This window comes from Poromitra crassiceps (genome assembly GCF_964638095.1).
Source record: "Poromitra crassiceps genome assembly, chromosome: 4".
NCBI classification, from domain to species: domain Eukaryota; kingdom Metazoa; phylum Chordata; class Actinopteri; order Beryciformes; family Melamphaidae; genus Poromitra; species Poromitra crassiceps.
The window spans coordinates 17,339,624-17,358,724 of record NC_139626.1 but is presented as its reverse complement, the minus strand read 5'-3'; the positions used below and the strand labels follow the sequence as shown (position 1 = coordinate 17,358,724).

Sequence of the window (19,101 nt, the reverse complement as noted above, 5' to 3'; positions counted from 1 at the left end):
GGTGTTCATTTCCCACATTGATATACAGTATATTAGCTATAGTGGTTTTTCAGCGGAATTGGGCTACCTTTGAAGTGTTGCTGTGGGTTGCATTGGGTTACTTTTCACACAGATCTGGCAACCCTGACCAACATGGCGGTACTTCCCGCCGGCTTTGATAAGCGCTCATTGACCTGCTCGTTCCTCTGGTGGCTACAGAAATGCGACTGCCAAATCTTCCTCTTATTGTTATTTGCCCGTTGGTCAGTTAAGGATTGGTTGTTTGGAATTGTGCTTGACGAGGTCCATCTCTCTCAAAAATAGTATGTCCAACATAGAACACACTGTTGTCTTCACTGGGAAGTGAACCTTGTTGCTACGAGGTGATGATTGACAACTAACTGCAACCAATCAGTTGTATAAAAAAAAAGAAAAGAAAAAGCCACCGAATCAGTGGTGGATAGGCTTGCGTCCAGGCTAACACAGTATCTAGCATAGAGGCTCCTTAGTGATATTCATATTGCTGGTACTCTGTCAAGACAATGTTTTCTGTACCCTAAGTGTCTGTGTATGCCTGTGTTTGCTGAAGGTTTATGCTAAGAGACAGATCGTGATGGAGAGGGAAGAGGTGGATGCCATCAAGAAGTTTGAGTTTGAGGATACTGGAATCTTTCTGATGGGATTCAAACCGATGGAGAAACTCAAACTACATCATCACATCCGCCCCTCCGTCTTCCTCTATCCTGAGGAAGACCATGTGACAGGTACGTGTGTGTGTGTGTGTGTCTTTTTGTCTTGTGTGTAATTTTAAAGATGTGGAATTTGCATCTTTAATTGCATTACAGCAGAGCCAAATGTAGCATTAGCACATGAACACATTATTATGATTGTTATTGTTATTATTTCTGTTTGTTTTTCAATTGTCTACATTGTATCTTTATATTTGATTTTTTTCATGCCAAAAATGGCAAGCATTTAGTATTTGTTCCACTGAAACTCTCCATTGCACCTGGTCAGGGGCAGGGAAACTCAACATAATATAAAACAACAATTAGAGAACAATTAAATATAGAAAATGTGCGTGCGCACACACACACACACACACACACACACACACACACACAAATCACTGCAGGTTTTATTTTTCTTGTATTTTCATGTACTGTTGTCTCAAATTACTTAAAAAAATACTATTACTTGATGAATAACTTGACAACTGTTGTAAAAAAGCAGTATGACACTTGAGGTCGTACTGTTGTTCCTGGATATCGTCACGGCTGTGATTATCTTTGGCACGAGGCCGCAATGTCACACAGTGATATTGCTTCATTTGAATCTTAACAATCTTGCAATCAACAATCCAACTGTCATACTGTTCTTGAGTGATTTATTGCCAGCTGTCAGCTAAATCAGGCGTTCTCAAACTTTCTCACGTCAAGGAGCATTAAACTGACACAACTTAGACCTACACTACACTACACCTTTCCTATTTTCAACCCAATGTGAGTACGTATTTGTGTTTGTTTCTATCAAATAGCTCCGTTATGAATGAAGCTTGCTAGGCTGCTATGTATTATGCCAGTGTTCACCTGCTGCAGCCTGTCTGTGTGATATTTAAGCCGCACACAGCCGCCATCCCCACATTACAAGTTCCCCGGGAACACACACCAGCTCCCCCTTTTTTCTTTTTGCTGGGGACTGCCTGGAATCACCTCAAGGACCCCTGGGGGTCCCCTGACCCCACTTTGAGAAACACTGAGCTAAATGGCCAAACATTCAAACATTTCCAGCCAGCTACTTTCTTACTGTCACAAGAACCACAATATTGCAATACCGTGCTAATAGACAAGCCACCCATGGTGGATGGCAAGCAACTGCCACAACTGTGCTGCTGTGTTTCCCCCACCGCGCTGCCCTGGGCATCACACACCAAACTCAGCTCATGCAGTAATTCAGAGGTGTCACTTCATGAGATGACCTCTAGTTTCCCGGCTGTGCGGTGTTTGGACCTTCAGGCAAATCATGGTGCTTAAACACGGCAACCCCCCCCCCTCCTTAATTTTACAGTTCTGAAAATAAGACCTCTACCCAATTCAGTTCATAATGATGATATGATGATGATAAGTAAATGATTTTTACGGCGTGGCCACTAGGGACCGAATGTCCATATGTCTGTCCCCACAAAAAAAGAAAGAAAGTGGCCAGGTCACCGATGATGTCATACAGTTCTAGACAGCTCGGCCTGGTGGAGAGGTCACTACTATATAGTAGTGACATAGTAGTGGTGGGAATCACCTGATGCCCCACGATACGATATTATCACGATACTTATTAAGTCACAATACGATAATATTGCGCTATGCTAGTATTGCAATATATTGAGTATTGCGATATTCCGATATATTGCGATTCATTACCTTTTTTCCAATGCAAATTATGTCTCCAAAAGAAAATTTTGTCAACACCTGTTTTATCTAAGATAAAGTTTGCGGTCTGTTCATCTCACTTCAATCATTTTTATTGCAGCAAAGTACACAGACAGACCAATACCATCATACAAACCTATCAAAATGTTGCATTCACCTGACACATTTATATAATGAAATATTGCAATACTTAGCATCTGTGCGATACAGTATATTGCCACACAAAATATCGCGATACTATGCTGTATCGAGTTCCCCTCCCCACCCCTATACTATAGTGATATGATATACTGTATCAGCGATGATCGATCATAATGTGGTACTGTGAGATAATATCTTTGTGGGGGGGTGGGCCCTGCAGGGAGGGGGATTATATTTGTGAGTGAGTGAATCTGCATGTGTTTGTATAGGTTTTATTTTTTGTAAATGTTTTTTGTGTTTTTCATTCTTTAAATTAATAAAAATTCATCAAAAAAATGTGGAGGGCATATATTCTATGTTCACACTCAAGCAATTGTGATGTCGCCAGTGATGCTTCCAGGCCGCCATTGTAAATAATAATTTGTTCTTAATGACTTGCCTGGTGAAATAAAGCAATTGTGATAGTAGCCACGCCGTTATTAGTCTCTCACCCTTCACACAAAGGCACCTTGGCTTGCTCTTGTCACATTCACCAGCAGTCCCGTCCTGCTTGTCCTCCCCCTCCCTCAGTGGGTGTAGAGGGAGGCGGTGAAGACTATGTCCCGCCTGATGGCCTGGGACGCCTTCTCCATCTTGCTCCCCAGGTCAGAGTTTCCGATGATGCGGGCGGCCAGGCGCACCTCCTTCAGCACCTCATCCAAACGCTGGATGCAGCGCACCACCGTACCCTCCTGGACGTCAGTGAGCTTGGCGATCTCTGCAAATGGCATGCCTCTGGCCCAGCAGTACACCACCTCTGTCAGGCCAAATTTGAACTGTCTTACAAAGTCCTCTGCTGTCTGCGCTATTGCATACTCCCTCTGCAGCTCGCCGATACGCTGGGCGACCAACAGCACCCGATCTTTACCCTCCTGGAGTGTCTTGTTGATGTGCGGCTCCACCTGGGTGTTCTGTTGGAAGACCAGACAGGACAGCAGGGCGGCGATCTCCTCGGGTGCCAGTGGGCCCAGAGCATTCTCGAACAGCAGCTCGGTCAGCAGCAGCTCATGGTTGCTGATCTGACATGCCACCCGGCCTTTCAGCTGCACCACCCCGCCCCTGTCCACGTATTGCAGCGACTGCAGGACCTTGATCCTCTGGTGGTACTCGGGAAGCAGAGACAGAGACTGGTCGGACACCAGGAACAGCAGCTTGTCCAGCTCTTCCTGCACACTCATCCTCTCGTGAATTCGCGCATACTGCTCCGAGAAAGTGGGCGAGTGGACGCAGTTGAATTCCTTGAGGCGGTGCTCCAGCTCGCAGAGCCTCCTGGAACCTTTGACCACATCGGTGCTCTTCAGCTGGAGGTCGTTCACTGCATCGAGGGTCGCAATCCTGCCCGGGTTGGCCTTGGCCAATCGCAGCAGCTCCTGGGTCACCATGGAGATGGCTTGGCCAGGAGGCTCAAGCCTCTTGTTGTAGTCGTCGATAATCCTCTCAGGATTCACCTTGAGGGTTTTCACCGTGATGGCTGAGATGTCCTGCAGCTTAAGCTTCTGCAGTGTGTGGCTGCATGGGCCTTCAGGTATAAAGAGAGCCGTGTTGTAGAGGTGAGGGAAGGCGTTGGGGCCGTCCCCATCCCCATTGCACTTCTCACAGATGATCAGAGCTGCCAAAGTGCGTTTCACAGGGTCACTGGAGACCTGAAGAATAACTCCCAGGGCATTCAGATGCTGTTTGTTATTAACTAGTACAACTCGACCAACAGACAGAGCTTTCAGCCCGTTGACAGACCCCAGAGTAGCGCGTTGCAGAGCCTCAGCAGTGATGCGTAGCTCGGTCACGGTCTGGTAGTAAGGCACCAGGTCGGACAGTTGGCCCTCCATGTCTAGTGGAGGCAGAGATGACACCATCTGCTTCAGCTGCCTGATCCTCTTCTCGTGGGTCTGGCTGTGTCTGTGGTTTTCAGAGAAGCTCCGCCTCATCATGTCGGTGATGCAGAGGGCCTCCACCCGCAGCATGTTGAGAATCATAGTGTAGGTCAGTCTGAACTGGGACTGGAGGACAGTAGGTTTACCCAGCATTATTTCATGCAGGTCTCCCATGTTGTGGACCCAAGCCTTGCAGAGAATGATGACTGTGCCTGTGCCATCCAAACCTCTCCTGCCTGCTCTACCTGCCATCTGAATATACTCACCAGGCAGTAGGTTTCTGTAGCCGGTCCCGTCGTGTTTCTTGATGCTGTCAAACACCACAGTTCTAGCAGGCATGTTCACTCCCATAGCAAACGTCTCAGTGGCAAACAGCACTTTTACAAGCCCTTGTGAGAAAAGCATCTCAATGACTTCCTTGACTATGGGCAGGATCCCGCTGTGGTGGATGGCTATTCCTCTCTTCAGCAGGTCTCTCATCAGCAGGATCTGGGGCAACTCTCGGTCTCCTCCCCTGAGGTGACTCAGGCTGTTCTGGAAGAACCTGTGGATCTCTACCTTCTCCACAGAGGTGGTCAGGTCAATGGAAGTAAGCGAACGGGCATAATTGTCGCAGCGCGTCCGGGAGAAGGTGAACGCCACCACCGGCGTCTGCTGGTGCTGGGACAGGTGGTGCAGGAGAGGGGGCCACAAGGCTAGGTCCTGATTGGCTGAAGTGTAATGAGAAGTGTTCTTCCTGCCAAATGATTGGGCGTGTTTGCTGCTTTGCTGCCTCATGGCATTGACAGCAGCATAATACGCTTTTGGGAGGAAGTTGTCCGTAGCGTCCAGCAGCAGGAACCTCTTCTTTGCCTTGGTGGTGTTTCCAATGTACAGGTAATGCTCCAAAGGCACAGGTCTCTTCTCTGTGCTGATCACATAAATGTGCCTCTTCTTAATACGACCAATCCACTCGCTGAACTCCAGAGCATTCGGCACCGTCGCGCTGAGCAGGATGATGCCGACGTGTTCCGGAAGCAGAATCAAAACCTCCTCCCACACAACCCCTCTCTCAGCGTCGTTGATGTAGTGAACCTCGTCAAAGATCACCCACTCTAAATCTCTGATCACCTCTGATCCATTGTAAAGCATCGACCTGAGAATCTCAGTGGTCATGATGAGACAGGAAGATTCAGGACTGAGCTGCACGTCGCCCGTCAGCAGTCCAACATCCCCAAAGGTATTCTTGAAGTCTCTGAACTTCTGATTGGACAGGGCCTTGATAGGGGAGGTGTAGATTGTCCTGGTCATGTGTTTCTGTGAGAGAGCAATAGCATATTCTGCCACCACTGTTTTGCCAGCTGACGTGTGTGCTGCTACAAACACAGATTCATGAGCCTCCAGCCTCAACACAGCCTGTTTCTGGAAGACGTCCAGCTCAAACGGCCACTTGAAAGCCGGGTTGGGGATGCGTTCATAGAAGTCAGCGCAGGGTGAGGTGATGTTGACTGGGATGGCCCATTTCTTGTTCTCAGGATCTTCTGCTGGTTTGGATTTCACTTGTTTTCCCTTCTCTGATGTAGAGGACGGCGGCACATCATCCTTGATGCCCAGGTATTCCAGGCTGTTTGTTCTGGGCAGTTTGGGAGCTTCTCCACTTCCTCTGCCTTTCTCCTTCTCTTCTGCCTCAGGTTGCAAATCAATGTTATCAAACATGGACAGAAGGGACATGAAGTTGATGTCTGCTTTCACTGTTTTGGCATCTTCGTCACTGAAGTCTATCCCAGCTTGAAGTCCAGGAGGGACTTGGAGTAAATCGTTCTCAAAGTCTATGTCCTCCAGCTCTGACCTCTTCTTGATTTTGTCCAGAGTAAGTTCCTCCATCCCTCCAGGCAAGAAGGGGTAGTTGGTGCGGCCCTCTGAAGGCAGCGCCGGTTGCCGTTGTAAAGACAGGGAATTCTTTGCTGTGTGCTCCAATAACACCTCTGTGAAGTCCAGCACCATCCCTGTGGTTTGATCTCTGATAAAAGACAAGCTGGAGTGGAGTGGAGATCGAGTGTAGCTGAACAGAGAGTCAACACAAACCTCTCTCTGAATCACCTTGAGAAACTTGTGGAAGGCAGCGTCTGTGTCGTGTATGGGGAGCCAGGCGGGGTCGTGCAGAAACTGTTGCTCCACTTCTGTCTCTAGGTCCACGCTGGTGGGAGGGAGTCCATGAGGGAACATGCTGTGTTGAGCTGAGGGCTGGCTGTGGGTCAGAGGGCGTCCATGAGGGAACATGCTGTGTTGAGCTGAGGGCTGGCTGTGGGTCAGAGGGTGTCCATGAGGGAACATGCTGTGTTGAGCTGAGGGCTGGCTGTGGGTCAGAGGGCGTCCATGAGGGAACATGCTGTGTTGAGCTGAGGGCTGGCTGTGGGGCAGAGGGTGTGCGATCAGCACGTCCGAGGGGGCCACAGAGGGCACAAATGTTCTTTCCATCTCCCCAACTGAACACCACAACAGCAGACAGCACACAAGGGAAAGTTGTCTATTTGAGTGAATGTGTCTGGATTCTTAGGTGTGGCAACAGTCACCTCAGGGTTCGGGTCTGCACACTATTTTCATCTCAATGTTCAGGTGAGGGTGCGGTGGAAACTGCTACTCAAATCTCTGAAGGTTGACTCTTAGGTCGTAGTGTGAGACACCTGCTTGAGGGTGTGCTCTCACAAAATCTCACAAGTGTGACATGGTGAGTACTCACCGTCTACTGGTCCTATTTATACCACCAGCAGGGTAGAATTTATGACATAACTAATGAGGTCACAATAAGGAGGATTTATGACATCACTGGTGATGTCACACTCTGTGAGTGGAGAGAGGTGACGTGGTGAGTACTCACCGTCTACTGGTCCTATTTATACCACCAGCAGGGTAGGATTTATGACATAACTAATGAGGTCACAATAAGGAGGATTTATGACATCACTGGTGATGTCACACTGTGTGAGTGGAGATACATTTATGGTAATGCAACATAAAGGATGCCAACTACCATAAAGCACCACAGAAGAAGGCCGCGGTCACACTGTGGACCGTGGATTCTGTACGTCCCCAATCATTTCTCTCAGGGGCATCATGCAAGCCAAAAATCTGAGGGGGCAAACTCGTGCCGCCCTGTGAACGGTGCCGGAATTTTTGGCGTTTGAAGCCAGATTTAGAGGAATATCTCATTTTAAATTAACATTAAGATTAGACTCTTGTGATCTCATTTCAGTTTTAACCATCAGTATTTGTTCCTTTTTTCATTCAAGTAAATGCTCAATATTTATTTAGAGATCTTTGTCAATTATTTGTGCTGTTATGCTTATTAACTTAGTCACACACAAAAATAGCTAAATCGTACTATACCCCAAATGTTATTCAAGACTATTATCCACAATGCTAATTAATTTAGGGAACAAATCTGTAGATAATAAAGCCACAGATGAAAGGAGCATGCCAACATGCTAATAGCAAACACAATGCATAGGAAGCAGTACAGGTACAGTGTCTGGAAAAATAGCCTATCACTAAACTTACTCCTTGCATCAACCTCTATGTCCTCTTCACTGAAGACAGGGCTGGGAGGACTTTACGCTGATTGGTGATCTTTTCCTCTGCATTTTGACCTGGCTGGAGACATCAAATGGAATTCCGTGTTTTGCTAACTAGCCTACAGCAGTGGTTCTCAAATGGGGGTCCGGGGACCCCCAGGGGTCCGTGGCACTTTGCAAGGGCGTCTGCGAAAAGTTTTCAGGAAAAATAAAATAAGAATGTTTTGTGTGTGCAAAAGCTTCATAGTTCAGCAAAAATATTGTATGCTTTAAATCTAAAATGGTTCAGATGGATTACATCCTAATCTAACAAACCTATAAATTTAAAAGTCAAGCATGTTACAGTGGAAACAAATCAGAATGAGGGGGTCCCCGGTATATTTTCTATCTTGTAAGGGGTCCTTGGCTGAAAAACATCTGAGAACCTATGGCCTACAGTATAACCTGTGTGATAGAGTGGTGGTAAGAATGATCAGCTCACTGCCATAACACAATGCATAACACTCACACAGCTCTCATTTACCACCAATGTTAAATAGGATGCTATGCTACCACAAGCTAGCATGACATGTAAACAACATGATTGAGGGATGGCTAACATTACAATGCTAACTTTAGCTGCCTGGTACAAGTAGCCAACTATCTGTGCCTATAACAACTAACAGCATTTCATTTTCACGTGTTTGAAAAGGGGATTGATGCACTATACTGACCAGTTAAGCAGAAACCCTGCTGTCAGCAGCTGTGCCGTGTGGGTGGCTGGGTGCCTATGCGTGGCCTCGCCGATAATAACTACATGTTATAAAATCCATAGTAATGAAATTATATGGGGGGAAAAAACATTTCAAAAATCTGAGGGGGCAATTGCCCCCTCACACCCCCTCAGTTTCTTCTGATTTCTCTGTTCACTTCAATTCATCACTTCACCACTTTTATTGCCACTGTAGGTAATCTGATTCTGTACTGTATGTGGAATTTGACTTAGTGTAAGTATGCAGCGTAGCGGTCACATCAACAATCATCAGGGGGGGGGGGTCTTGACAGACCTCAGTCTCTTGCTGAGGGGGAGTATTTACAAGACACCATGTCCAGGGTGGGAGGGGTCGGCCATGATTTTCCGAGACCGCTTCAGCATCCTGGCGGTGTGCAGGTCCTGAAGGGATGGCAGGTTGCATCCGATCAAAAGAAAAAGAAAGCTTGCACACTGCAAGGCTCCAAGTTGAGTATATTTATTTTACACCGGTGGTAACATTTCGGGCAGCACCCTGCCCTTCTTCAGACAAACTGACATGAGAAAGACGCCATCTTTAAAGACCCACATGATGCAGTCACATGACGCAGTCAAGTGGGCCAACTCGGTCATGTGTCAGGAAAAGCTTAGAATTAAAAAAGTTGCATACAAAGACAATTACACATAGTGAAACCAAAATAATCAAAAGGGAAGTTAGCACAGTTAGTGGTAGATTAGCCATACTTCCAACTTTTGTGTGGACAGAGCCAAGACTGTAACCACAAAAAACACATGTGGTGGCAAAATCTGCTGCAATGCCCTGCTGATTCATCAATAATTAGATATCCGTTTTAAATGTTCATAGGAGGTTTTATTCCACAATTATCTCTGTGCACAGAGGTCTCCTCTTGACTACATTTGTCAATGGAAGAGCCACGAGTCATTGTTACATATCATCATATACTGAAACTATCGCACCCGCCCTCCACCTTGGATGCACAACAGAAAGTTTCCATGACGTCAATAGTTATCTGATGTTCACTAGAATACATAACAAATCCAGTCTATTCCCAAAACAAGACACAGGTTCTCACAGGAACTTACATGTTCTCCTTGAACAGCAATCTTCTGCATTGATGAAGAACACAGTTCACAAAATACATCTTAGAATTGTCATAATTAATAATGAATCAATCAATAAACACTTGATCAATAATTTGCCATGACACACATCCCCACATAAAGTGGGCCTGGGCATAGGCATACACTAAAGCTACCCAGAATGACTGTAGTGCAGTAATAGAAATATACAGAACAATACATAAATAGCAGAAAAAACAGAACCATTCACAAATGCATTATGCTGCTAATTTAAAGCCCCATTCAGCAAGTTTTCCAAGTTTTGCTATTGGAGAAACTGCGCCCTCTGGGTGCAATAGTATCGATAACGATATCGCCGTTCAAAGTCAACAAAACACAGTGCCAGAAAGCTCTATGTACATGTTGTGACATCGGGTACTCACCACGTGATGAAATAATAATCCATAGTTCCGTGAAACATAATTTTCGTAGCAAATCCGAATCGAGTTACTTCCTTGTTTTCATGAAGACAGCGCTTCCGCTGTACAGCGCATGCGCGCATCCTTTTCTTTTCTTTTTTTATTGCCACGGGACGTGGCAGACAACCTGCTTAGTCCCAGGGCTGGCCAATGGAGGGCGGTGTGGGATAAATAAAGTCGAGAGTCTCCCTATTACAAGTCAATCTACCATGTCCTAAGACTAAAAAGCTCTTATATTACGGTAAAAAATGTCAAAAATCTTACTGATTGGGGCTTTAAGTGAGTTCGAAAGTGGTACTAGTTCCTGAGGAAGAAATCTGCATATGTGAAGGAAATATATATATGTGAATACATGTACAGTACATACAATAATAGGAGGAAAAACACTCAGTAGTGTAGTAGCCCAACACCACCGTCAGGCTAGTGGGCCATCATAAAGTGTGGGTACGCTAGAGAGGCGCCTCTATATGTCTTAAACTCGGTGTAAACATAGCAAACAAGGACCACGAGTACTTAAAGTTCAAATGAGAACGAGAGAGACAATTCAAATGCAACACACACAAAAATACAGTTATAAGAAAGGACAAATGTCCATCCCCTCATTGAGGCCCCTGGGCGCCAGAGTACCCAGAGTGTAGATCCAAAAGAGTTTGCGTCTTAAAATAATATTATTAATGTTGCCCCCCTCCTCCGTGGGAGTTGCACATGCTCAATCCCGGTATAACTGAGAGAAGCAACGGTATGGTCCATATGATTGAAGTGGTTAGCAACAGGGCTCTTGGGATCATGGTTTCTGATATTGCTTCTATGTTCTGAGAACATAGAAGGTTGCATCCGATCACCTTTTCAGCACAGCGAATGATACGCTGCAGTCTGCTGATGTCCTTGAGAGTAGCAGCAGTGTCCCATACGGTGATGGAGGAGGTGAGGATGGACTCAACGATGGAGGTGTAGAAGTGCACCATCCTTGCCTTTGTCGCAATGTGACATCATTGGTGATTTGATGCTCTTATACATTCTCAAACACTTTTAGCATGGATGGTCCTACTCAACCCCCCCTCCCTTGTTAGTGCCACTAAGCTTTATATCCTGTGTCCCCCTCCAGGCAGTGCATGTGTGTTCACCACCCTGTTGAGGAAGTGCAGTGAGAAGAAAGTCTTCGCCTTGTGTCGCTACATCGCTCGCCGGAACACCCCACCCCGATTCGTAGCCCTGGTGCCCCAGAGAGAGGAGGTGGACGAGGGAAAAAACCAGGTCACACCGCCAGGTATAAATAACACTGTATTATCACAATGAACAGGTATAACACTGTAGCATCAGACTGACCAGGTATAACACTGTAGCATCAGACTGACCAGGTATAACACTGTAGCATCAGACTGACCAGGTATAACACTGTAGCATCAGACTGAACATGTTTATAACACTGTAGCATCACACTGAACAGGTATAACACTGTAGCATCAGACTGAACAGGTTTATAACACTGTAGCATCACACTGAACAGGTATAACACTGTAGCATCAGACTGAACAGGTATAACACTGTAGCATCACATTGAACAGGTATAACACTGTAGCATCACACTGAACAGGTATAACACTGTAGCATCAGACTGAACAGGTATAACACTGTAGCATCCGACTGAACAGGTATAACACTAGCATCAGACTGAACAGGTATAACACTAGCATCACACTGAACAGGTATAACACTAGCATCACACTGAACAGGTATAACACTAGCATCACACTGAACAGGTATAACACTGTAGCATCACACTGAACAGGTATAACACTGTAGCATCACACTGAACAGGTATAACACTGTAGCATCACACTGAACAGGTATAACACTGTAGCATCACACTGAACAGGTATAACACTAGCATCACACTGAACAGGTATAACACTGTAGCATCAGACTGAACAAAGACTGAACAGGTATAACACTGTAGGGGGGCGGCAGTGGCTCAGGAGGTAGAGCGCGTCGTCCACTAACCAGAAGGTTGGTGGTTTGATCCCCGGCAAGATACTGAACCCCAAATTGTTCCCGATGGCTGTGCCAGCACCCTGCGTGGCAGCTGGTCGCCTTTGGTGTGTGAATGGGTGAATGTAGGCACATTGTAAAGCGCTTTGGATAAAAGCGCTATATAAATGCAGTCCATTTGCCATTTACCACTGTAGCATCAGACTGAACAAAGACTGAACAGGTATAACACTGTAGCATCACACTGAACAGGTATAACACTGTAGCATCAGACCGAACAAAGACTGAACAGGTATAACACTGTAGCATCAGACTGAACAGGTATAACACTGTAGCATCAGACCGAACAAAGACTGAACAGGTATAACACTGTAGCATCAGACTGAACAGGTATAACACTGTAGCATCAGACCGAACAAAGACTGAACAGGTATAACACTGTAGCATCACACTGAACAGGGAACAACATTGTTAAAGTCCAACCTTTTACTTCGCACTTTAAATATTGTCCAGTGCCATTGACAGAATTGGATCACTCTTGTATCACTGTATCAATGTATCACTCTTTCCCTGCGTGTATCACTCTTTCCCTGTTGACTTCGGAACTCTTTCCTGCACCAGGTTTCAATGTCATCTTCCTACCGTTCGCTGACGACATCCGGAGGCTGGATGCGCCCCAGTGTCCCACTGCCTCTGGGACACTGGGGGGCATGCAGGTGGACAAGATGAAGGAGATTGTCTCAAAGCTGCGCTTCAAATACAGGTAACTGCACTCTGTTGGGTCCCCGGCAGCACCCCTCTTCCCCCCAAGTTTGAAGTGGACAAACGGTTCTCAAGATACAAAAAAGCCATGTTCTGATTGGTCAAATTGGACAAAATTCAAAACTGCACTTTCTTGGGTTCCCAGCAGCGCACGCAACAAGTTTGAAGTCGATCGGATGAACTGTTCTCGGGATAAACCATTTTTGTGTTCCCCGTAGGTGGCGCTATAACTATGCACGTCTCCAACTTGCATGGAATTTGGCACTGCACTCTGGCAGGTCCCCAGCAGCACACTCTCCAAGTTTGAAGTTGATCAGATGAACGGGTCTCGAGATAATCTGATTTTTGTGTTGTTTTTTCCACGCCAGATTCATGCCAGACCCCTGAAAGGTGTTTCGGCAAAGTTTAGAGGCAATCGGAGCCTTGCAACTCTGGACATACGGACATACTGTACACGTATAGCTCTCCAATTATAGTAGTAGGATAGCATAGGATATGAAGCAAGTGTAAGACTTCACTGGTAACTTGACATTTAACTCATTGAGTGCCAGCCACTTTTGGAAGACGGATGCTCCCAGTGCCAGCCCTTTCAGAGCATTTTCAGTGATTTCTCGAGGCCCACAGAATATTGTGTGATATTACTATGTAAACACCGAACATGCCCAAAGAACGATGATGATACTCTATTGTATCATCGGCAAAAAAAAGTTTATTGATATCATTTTCCGTTCTTTAGTTATCAGCCGGAGAAGATAGGTTGTTTTCACCAAAAACAGACGTTTCAAATTAGAAGCTGAGATAATCAGCCTTTTGTGAAATGAAGCATTTCAAGCACATCACTGACTCTGAAGCTAATATTTTCTGATGTAGTGACACCTCAAAAATAATTTCCTTCAATAAAACAGCGAAAACAAAGGAATTTTGTTTGTCAAAATAATATTTTTTAGCTGCAACCAGCAGCGCTGGCCCCTGCGTGCGCAGACCCTACACTTTCTTGCTGGTCTTGATTTACTGCTGGTGGGCATCAGATATTCTAGCTTGCCAATCTGTCCATCGAGCCTGCTGTCTGGGTCTGTCTGGGTCGGTGTTGTATGCTGCCCTGCGTGCCCCACCCCCCCGCCTCAACTGCAAAGCCCTCCTCCGTTGGTGTGTCTCTGGTGGCTCTCTGCTGCGTTTGCTCTGCACTGAAAACCCAGCTTTTTCACAGCGTTCCGCGTGTATTTGTCACCGGCTCCCAGCGCTTCCAACTGAGAATAATAACAACTCCACAACTAATCATGTGAGGGGCTATCGCAGCGGACACGGAGGGGCTCAATTGTGGGAGCAGATTGGCTGCTGCAGGCACAGCTAACGTTATGCTTCATGCATATCGATGCATACCGATGCGGTTTCCGTTTCATCACGGGGCTTCTTCTGCTGTTTTTCCTCACCTTTCTCTAATCTGGAGAGCACTGTCGCCACCTAATGGGTCCGTAAAATAGGTTATACACATTCAACATGCCCCAAATTTTTACAGGAGATGTATCAGGCTTTGATCCACGTCCCACCGTCAAAAAACGCAATTGACGACAATCGTCGTCATTGGCACTCTACGTTACTATTTGAATTGACGACGATTGTCGTCATTGGCACTCAATGAGTTAATAGACAGTTTATAAATGATGAATTGATTAGTTGAAAAAATAATAACGGGGCTACGGTGGTGCAGTGGTAAGCGCTGTCGCCTCACAGCTCGAAGGTCTTGGGTTCGATTCTCACCTGGGACGCTGTGAACGCTGAAGGAATGCGTGCCCGTCCGCATGTCCTCGAGTGCCCACTGCCCGGGTGGGGTCGTCAAAAGGGCCTTTCTGTGTGGAGTTTGCATCTTCTCCCCGTGCCTCCCGGGGGTTTCCTTCATATAGGAACCCCCTTCACCAAAACATGCAATATCCTGGTTGCTAATGTGGTTCCTCCTCTGGTCGTTAAGGGCGCCTGTTCGGAGGGAGGGGAACCGGTTGGAATAGCGTGAACCTCCCACGTGCTATGTCCTACCAGTGAAGCTTCCCCTGTCAGGTGAAAAGAAGCGGCTGGCTAACTGCCCATGTCTCGGAGGAAGCATGAAGCCAGTTTCGGCTCTCCCCAGATCGGCAGAGGGTGGAGCAGCAACCAGGATAAATAAAAGTAAATTAGCACTAAGGGGGATAAAAATGGGATAAAAAATCGGGGGGGGGGGGAATAAAAAAAAAGAAGAAAAATAAAAAATAATAACTAATTTTTAGTTGCAGCCGTAGTTTAAAACAAGTGTTAAGGAGGAAAAACATGCAATATTGTTGTGTTATTGTTACTCTTATGTGTCTTTTCAGCATGGCTGTCAGTTCATATTGCTATTGGAGATTAGTTTCATAGAATATATGGAAAGTCATTCAAAAACAGCTGAGATATGAGCATCAATGTAGAATAGAGCCTGAAAGCCTACAGTGTGAACGGAGCCTATATGTCGTGTGTGTGTGTGTGGTTTCAGGAGTGATGCCTTTGAGAACCCCGTCATCCAGCAGCACTACAGGAACCTGGAGGCCTTGGCTCTGGACATGATGGCTCCAGAGTCCATCGAGGACTTCATCAGTAAGACGCAAACAAACAACAAACATAAAAATACTCTTGAGTTTCACTTGTGGCTCATGCACAGCTGCCTGTTTGTCTCTCTTCCACCCGGTCTCTGTCCTCTTCCTCTGTCTCAGTGCCGAAGGTCCAACAGATGGACCAGCGTCTGGGTCCACTGGGCAAAGAGTTTAAAGACCTGGTCTACCCTGCCGGCTACAACCCAGAGAGCAAAACAGCCGCCAAACGCAAAACGGGTCAGAGCCGGAAGCAAAGTCACTTTTTTCACTTGACATTGTCATTTGTTCCTTTGTTTTTATCTAGGGTTCAATCGGTCAAATATATCCTGCCTTATAGCACAAGAGTATACAGTCCCCTCCGAAACTATTGGAACTATTGGGGGGAAAGTGGAAGGTTTTAGACTGGCCAAGTCAGTCTCCAGACTGAAACCCTGTTGAGCATGCATTTCACCTGTTAAAGAGGAGACTGAAGGGAGAAACCCCCCAAAACAAACAACAACTGAAAGAGACTGCGGTGAAAGCCTGGGAAAGCATCACAAAAGAAGAAACCAAAAGTTTGGTGATGTCAATGGGTCGCAGGCTTGATGTAGTTATTGCAAGCAAAGGATTTGCAACTAAATATAAAGTATTATTCACTTTAATCTATTTTAAGTCTATCTGTTCCTATACTTTTGCTCACCTAAAAATTGGGTGTTCCATTACAAAAGGTGCTATCTTCTAAGTTGTTTATCAGATCTAGATGTAAATACCTGGAAATAAAAGCTGAAATACTGATCTCTTGTCTCGTATTCATCTTTTGATGTCAAACCCAAATGTTTTCAGTGTACAGCAAAAATAAAGGAATTGGCCTCGCTGTTCCAATAGTCTCGGAGGGGACTGTATCTGCAGGGTTGATAACTTTGTTAATCAATACCAATAACTCAGCATGTACTTGGACAGATGATGATCAAAATGATCAAAACTCACTTTCCAGCCCAAAAGTGGGTTTTCAACGTAGAATAATATTTTTTCTTTTTTTCTTCACCTACAAACTTTCAGTCGATGCCGGAGGCGGAGCCGAGAAGAAACCCAAAGTGGGGATGCAGCAGATACCAGAAGAAGAGCTGAGGACCCACATGGAGAAGGGCACCCTCTCAAAGCTGACAGTGCCAGTGCTGAAGGAGGCCTGTAAGCAGTTTGGGGTTCAGACCACCGGGACGAGAAAACAGGAACTGATAGACGCTATTATCGCCCAGCTGGCCAAGTGACGAGAGGAGTTGAGAAATCATACCCAAGTTTGCGAGTAGGAACTCCCAGTTAATGTGGCGTTTTATTTGATTTTTGCTAGCAGCAACTGGCAATTTGCCACTTGCCAGTTATAAACGAATGCAGCATAACTGGTGAGCAGAAAAGCATCTCAGAATGCAACATGTCCAACCTGGAAGCTGATGTCACTTTGGTTGCCAAGTGTTCCTAATAAAATGCTCAGTGAGTATATGTTCACCAGCTACTGTAGCAGGTAAATAAGCATCATTTGGAAGTCTTGTTTGTCTTTCAAATACTCATAATCCTCAAAAGAATATACATATTCCTTCCTTAGCTGGCGGGTAAAATGGCCAACATGGCCGATGACAACATGCCCCCCCCCCCCTTAAAAAAAAAAGAAGAAGGAAAGAAACGGAATGAAAAAAGTGTCCTGCTCTGCTCGATGCATTCGGCCTTACCCTCAGGCTCTTTCTATGTTCGTCTCAGGACTTCACTGTAGTAAGAGCCCTCCCATTGACCATGCTATTTTCATTACACAATCTGTGTTGGGCATTAAACTTACCTTATTCCTGCACTTTGAAGTCACAGGTAGGGTCGGATGGGGCAACCTAATTATATCGGAAGCCTAGTTGCGGAAAAAAGTGAGCGGTGGTGGTCTGTCTAAAATGCATTGCAGAATGTATGCAGAAGACAAAATGATGCCAATGCGCATGCGTCTGGACTCTGTTTCCAGGCAACTCTGTGATTCTCGTCAAACTTTGTCTTTTAAAAAAGAACAACAGTTCACTTTTTTCCGCAACTAGGCTTCCGATATAATTAGTTTGCCCCATCCGACCCTACCTGTGACTTCGAAGTGCAGAAATAAGGTGAGTTTAATGCCCAACACAGATTGTCTAACGAAAATCGCATGGTCGATGGGAGGGCTCGTACTACAGTGAAGTCCTGAGACGAACATAGAAAGAGCCTGAGGGCAACATTCGGCCCTGAACCATACACCCTACACCCTACACCCTAAGCATGGTTTATAGTTACAGCCCCATGGTAACCAGCTATATCAATAAGGTAAATAAGTTGGGTTGTTATGTTCTAAATGCTTTTGGTGTCAGTGAGTATTGGAATGGATTATGCACATGTTCAGAAAAATGCTGTAACCAAGAATGACACTTGAGTTTTTGCATCTTGCCTTTGTAATAAAATTGTCTTTTTCAGTTTTTTTTACTCTACAGTAACTGCTTCTATCTTGCATTATTTGGCGATGCCTGTGCGTCAGTCGGTGTGCGTCTCATGCAGCATTTCCAGTTCTTCCTGTCCGATTAGGAAAAAAGGGTGTCTCCCCCCAAAGTAAAAGCATAGCATTGTGAGCATACCTGGGCCTTCCACTGCATTGTATCCCCACCCAGTAGAATAAAATCATAATTGTGTGCATGTTGAGGGCAGGCCCGTGCAGAGTGCTGTTCTAAATGACTGACTCCTGCAGCCACAACTGAGCTGCATCAGGTTTTGACAGGCTTACAGTTTGTGGCATTTCAGTGGGAGCTGTTTCTGTTGACTAGCACACCAGGTAATGCAGCTTTATAGGAACAGTTGTGCCACTGCTATGGGTTAGTTTAAGACTTAAAAGTTATTTCTTGTGTGGTATTTTTTATTTGAAAGTCTTATTTTTCAATGTAGTTGTGTGGGAGTGGAGCATGTGTTAGTTGGAGCCTTCTCTATTTGTCAGTCCTGTACAAAATGGATCTGTTACAATCTAGTTTTACTAGACATCAACAAGGACACCTTGGGACACAATTGTTTTGATTCTCAACAGATTACTCCATACATATATTGTTTATTTTCCACTGCCACTTTCTAAGTCAGAACAATGTTGGGACATCAAAGCCTGTTTTACTTTGAAAGCTTGTCTTTCATTGTGAAAGACAAGAGCGCAAGTGATAGTGCTGTATTCCGGCTGGCTTGACACTCCTTTGACACTAAACTGCTAATAACCACAAGCTACAGGACTGACCTGCAGAGGTAACGTTAACATGGAGTGTAACTGCAGACCGGAGAGAGACTGTGGAGCCTCAACGGAGGCTGTTGCAGGTGAGATAACACCCCCCCACCCCCCAAAAAAGAGAAGAAGCAATAATTATAACATTTATTTCTGGACTTAGATATCTGTGAATGATACTTGACAGTGAGTTGAATGATTTAATGATTGTTATACTGTAGT

General features: G+C 45.5%; 1 protein-coding gene and 1 pseudogene across 2 annotated transcripts in view; one reads left to right on the top strand and one right to left on the bottom strand.

Moving 5' to 3' along the window:
* xrcc6 (X-ray repair complementing defective repair in Chinese hamster cells 6) overlaps positions 1-18,292 on the top strand; it is a 31,131-nt gene extending 12,839 nt beyond the window's left edge. Inside the window, exons 8-13 of the mRNA XM_083635641.1 lie at positions 569-743; positions 11,402-11,563; positions 12,907-13,048; positions 15,548-15,648; positions 15,765-15,881; positions 16,683-18,292. Coding sequence (XP_083491767.1) covers positions 569-743; positions 11,402-11,563; positions 12,907-13,048; positions 15,548-15,648; positions 15,765-15,881; positions 16,683-16,891 — 906 coding nt within the window. The 3' untranslated portion in view covers positions 16,892-18,292. The remainder of the gene's footprint in view (positions 1-568; positions 744-11,401; positions 11,564-12,906; positions 13,049-15,547; positions 15,649-15,764; positions 15,882-16,682) is intronic.
* On the bottom strand, positions 3,113-6,913 carry LOC310774871 (superkiller complex protein 2 pseudogene; annotated as a pseudogene). The gene has a single exon. The product of its transcript is annotated as a superkiller complex protein 2 pseudogene (transcript).
* Positions 18,293-19,101: the final 809 nt, after the last annotated feature.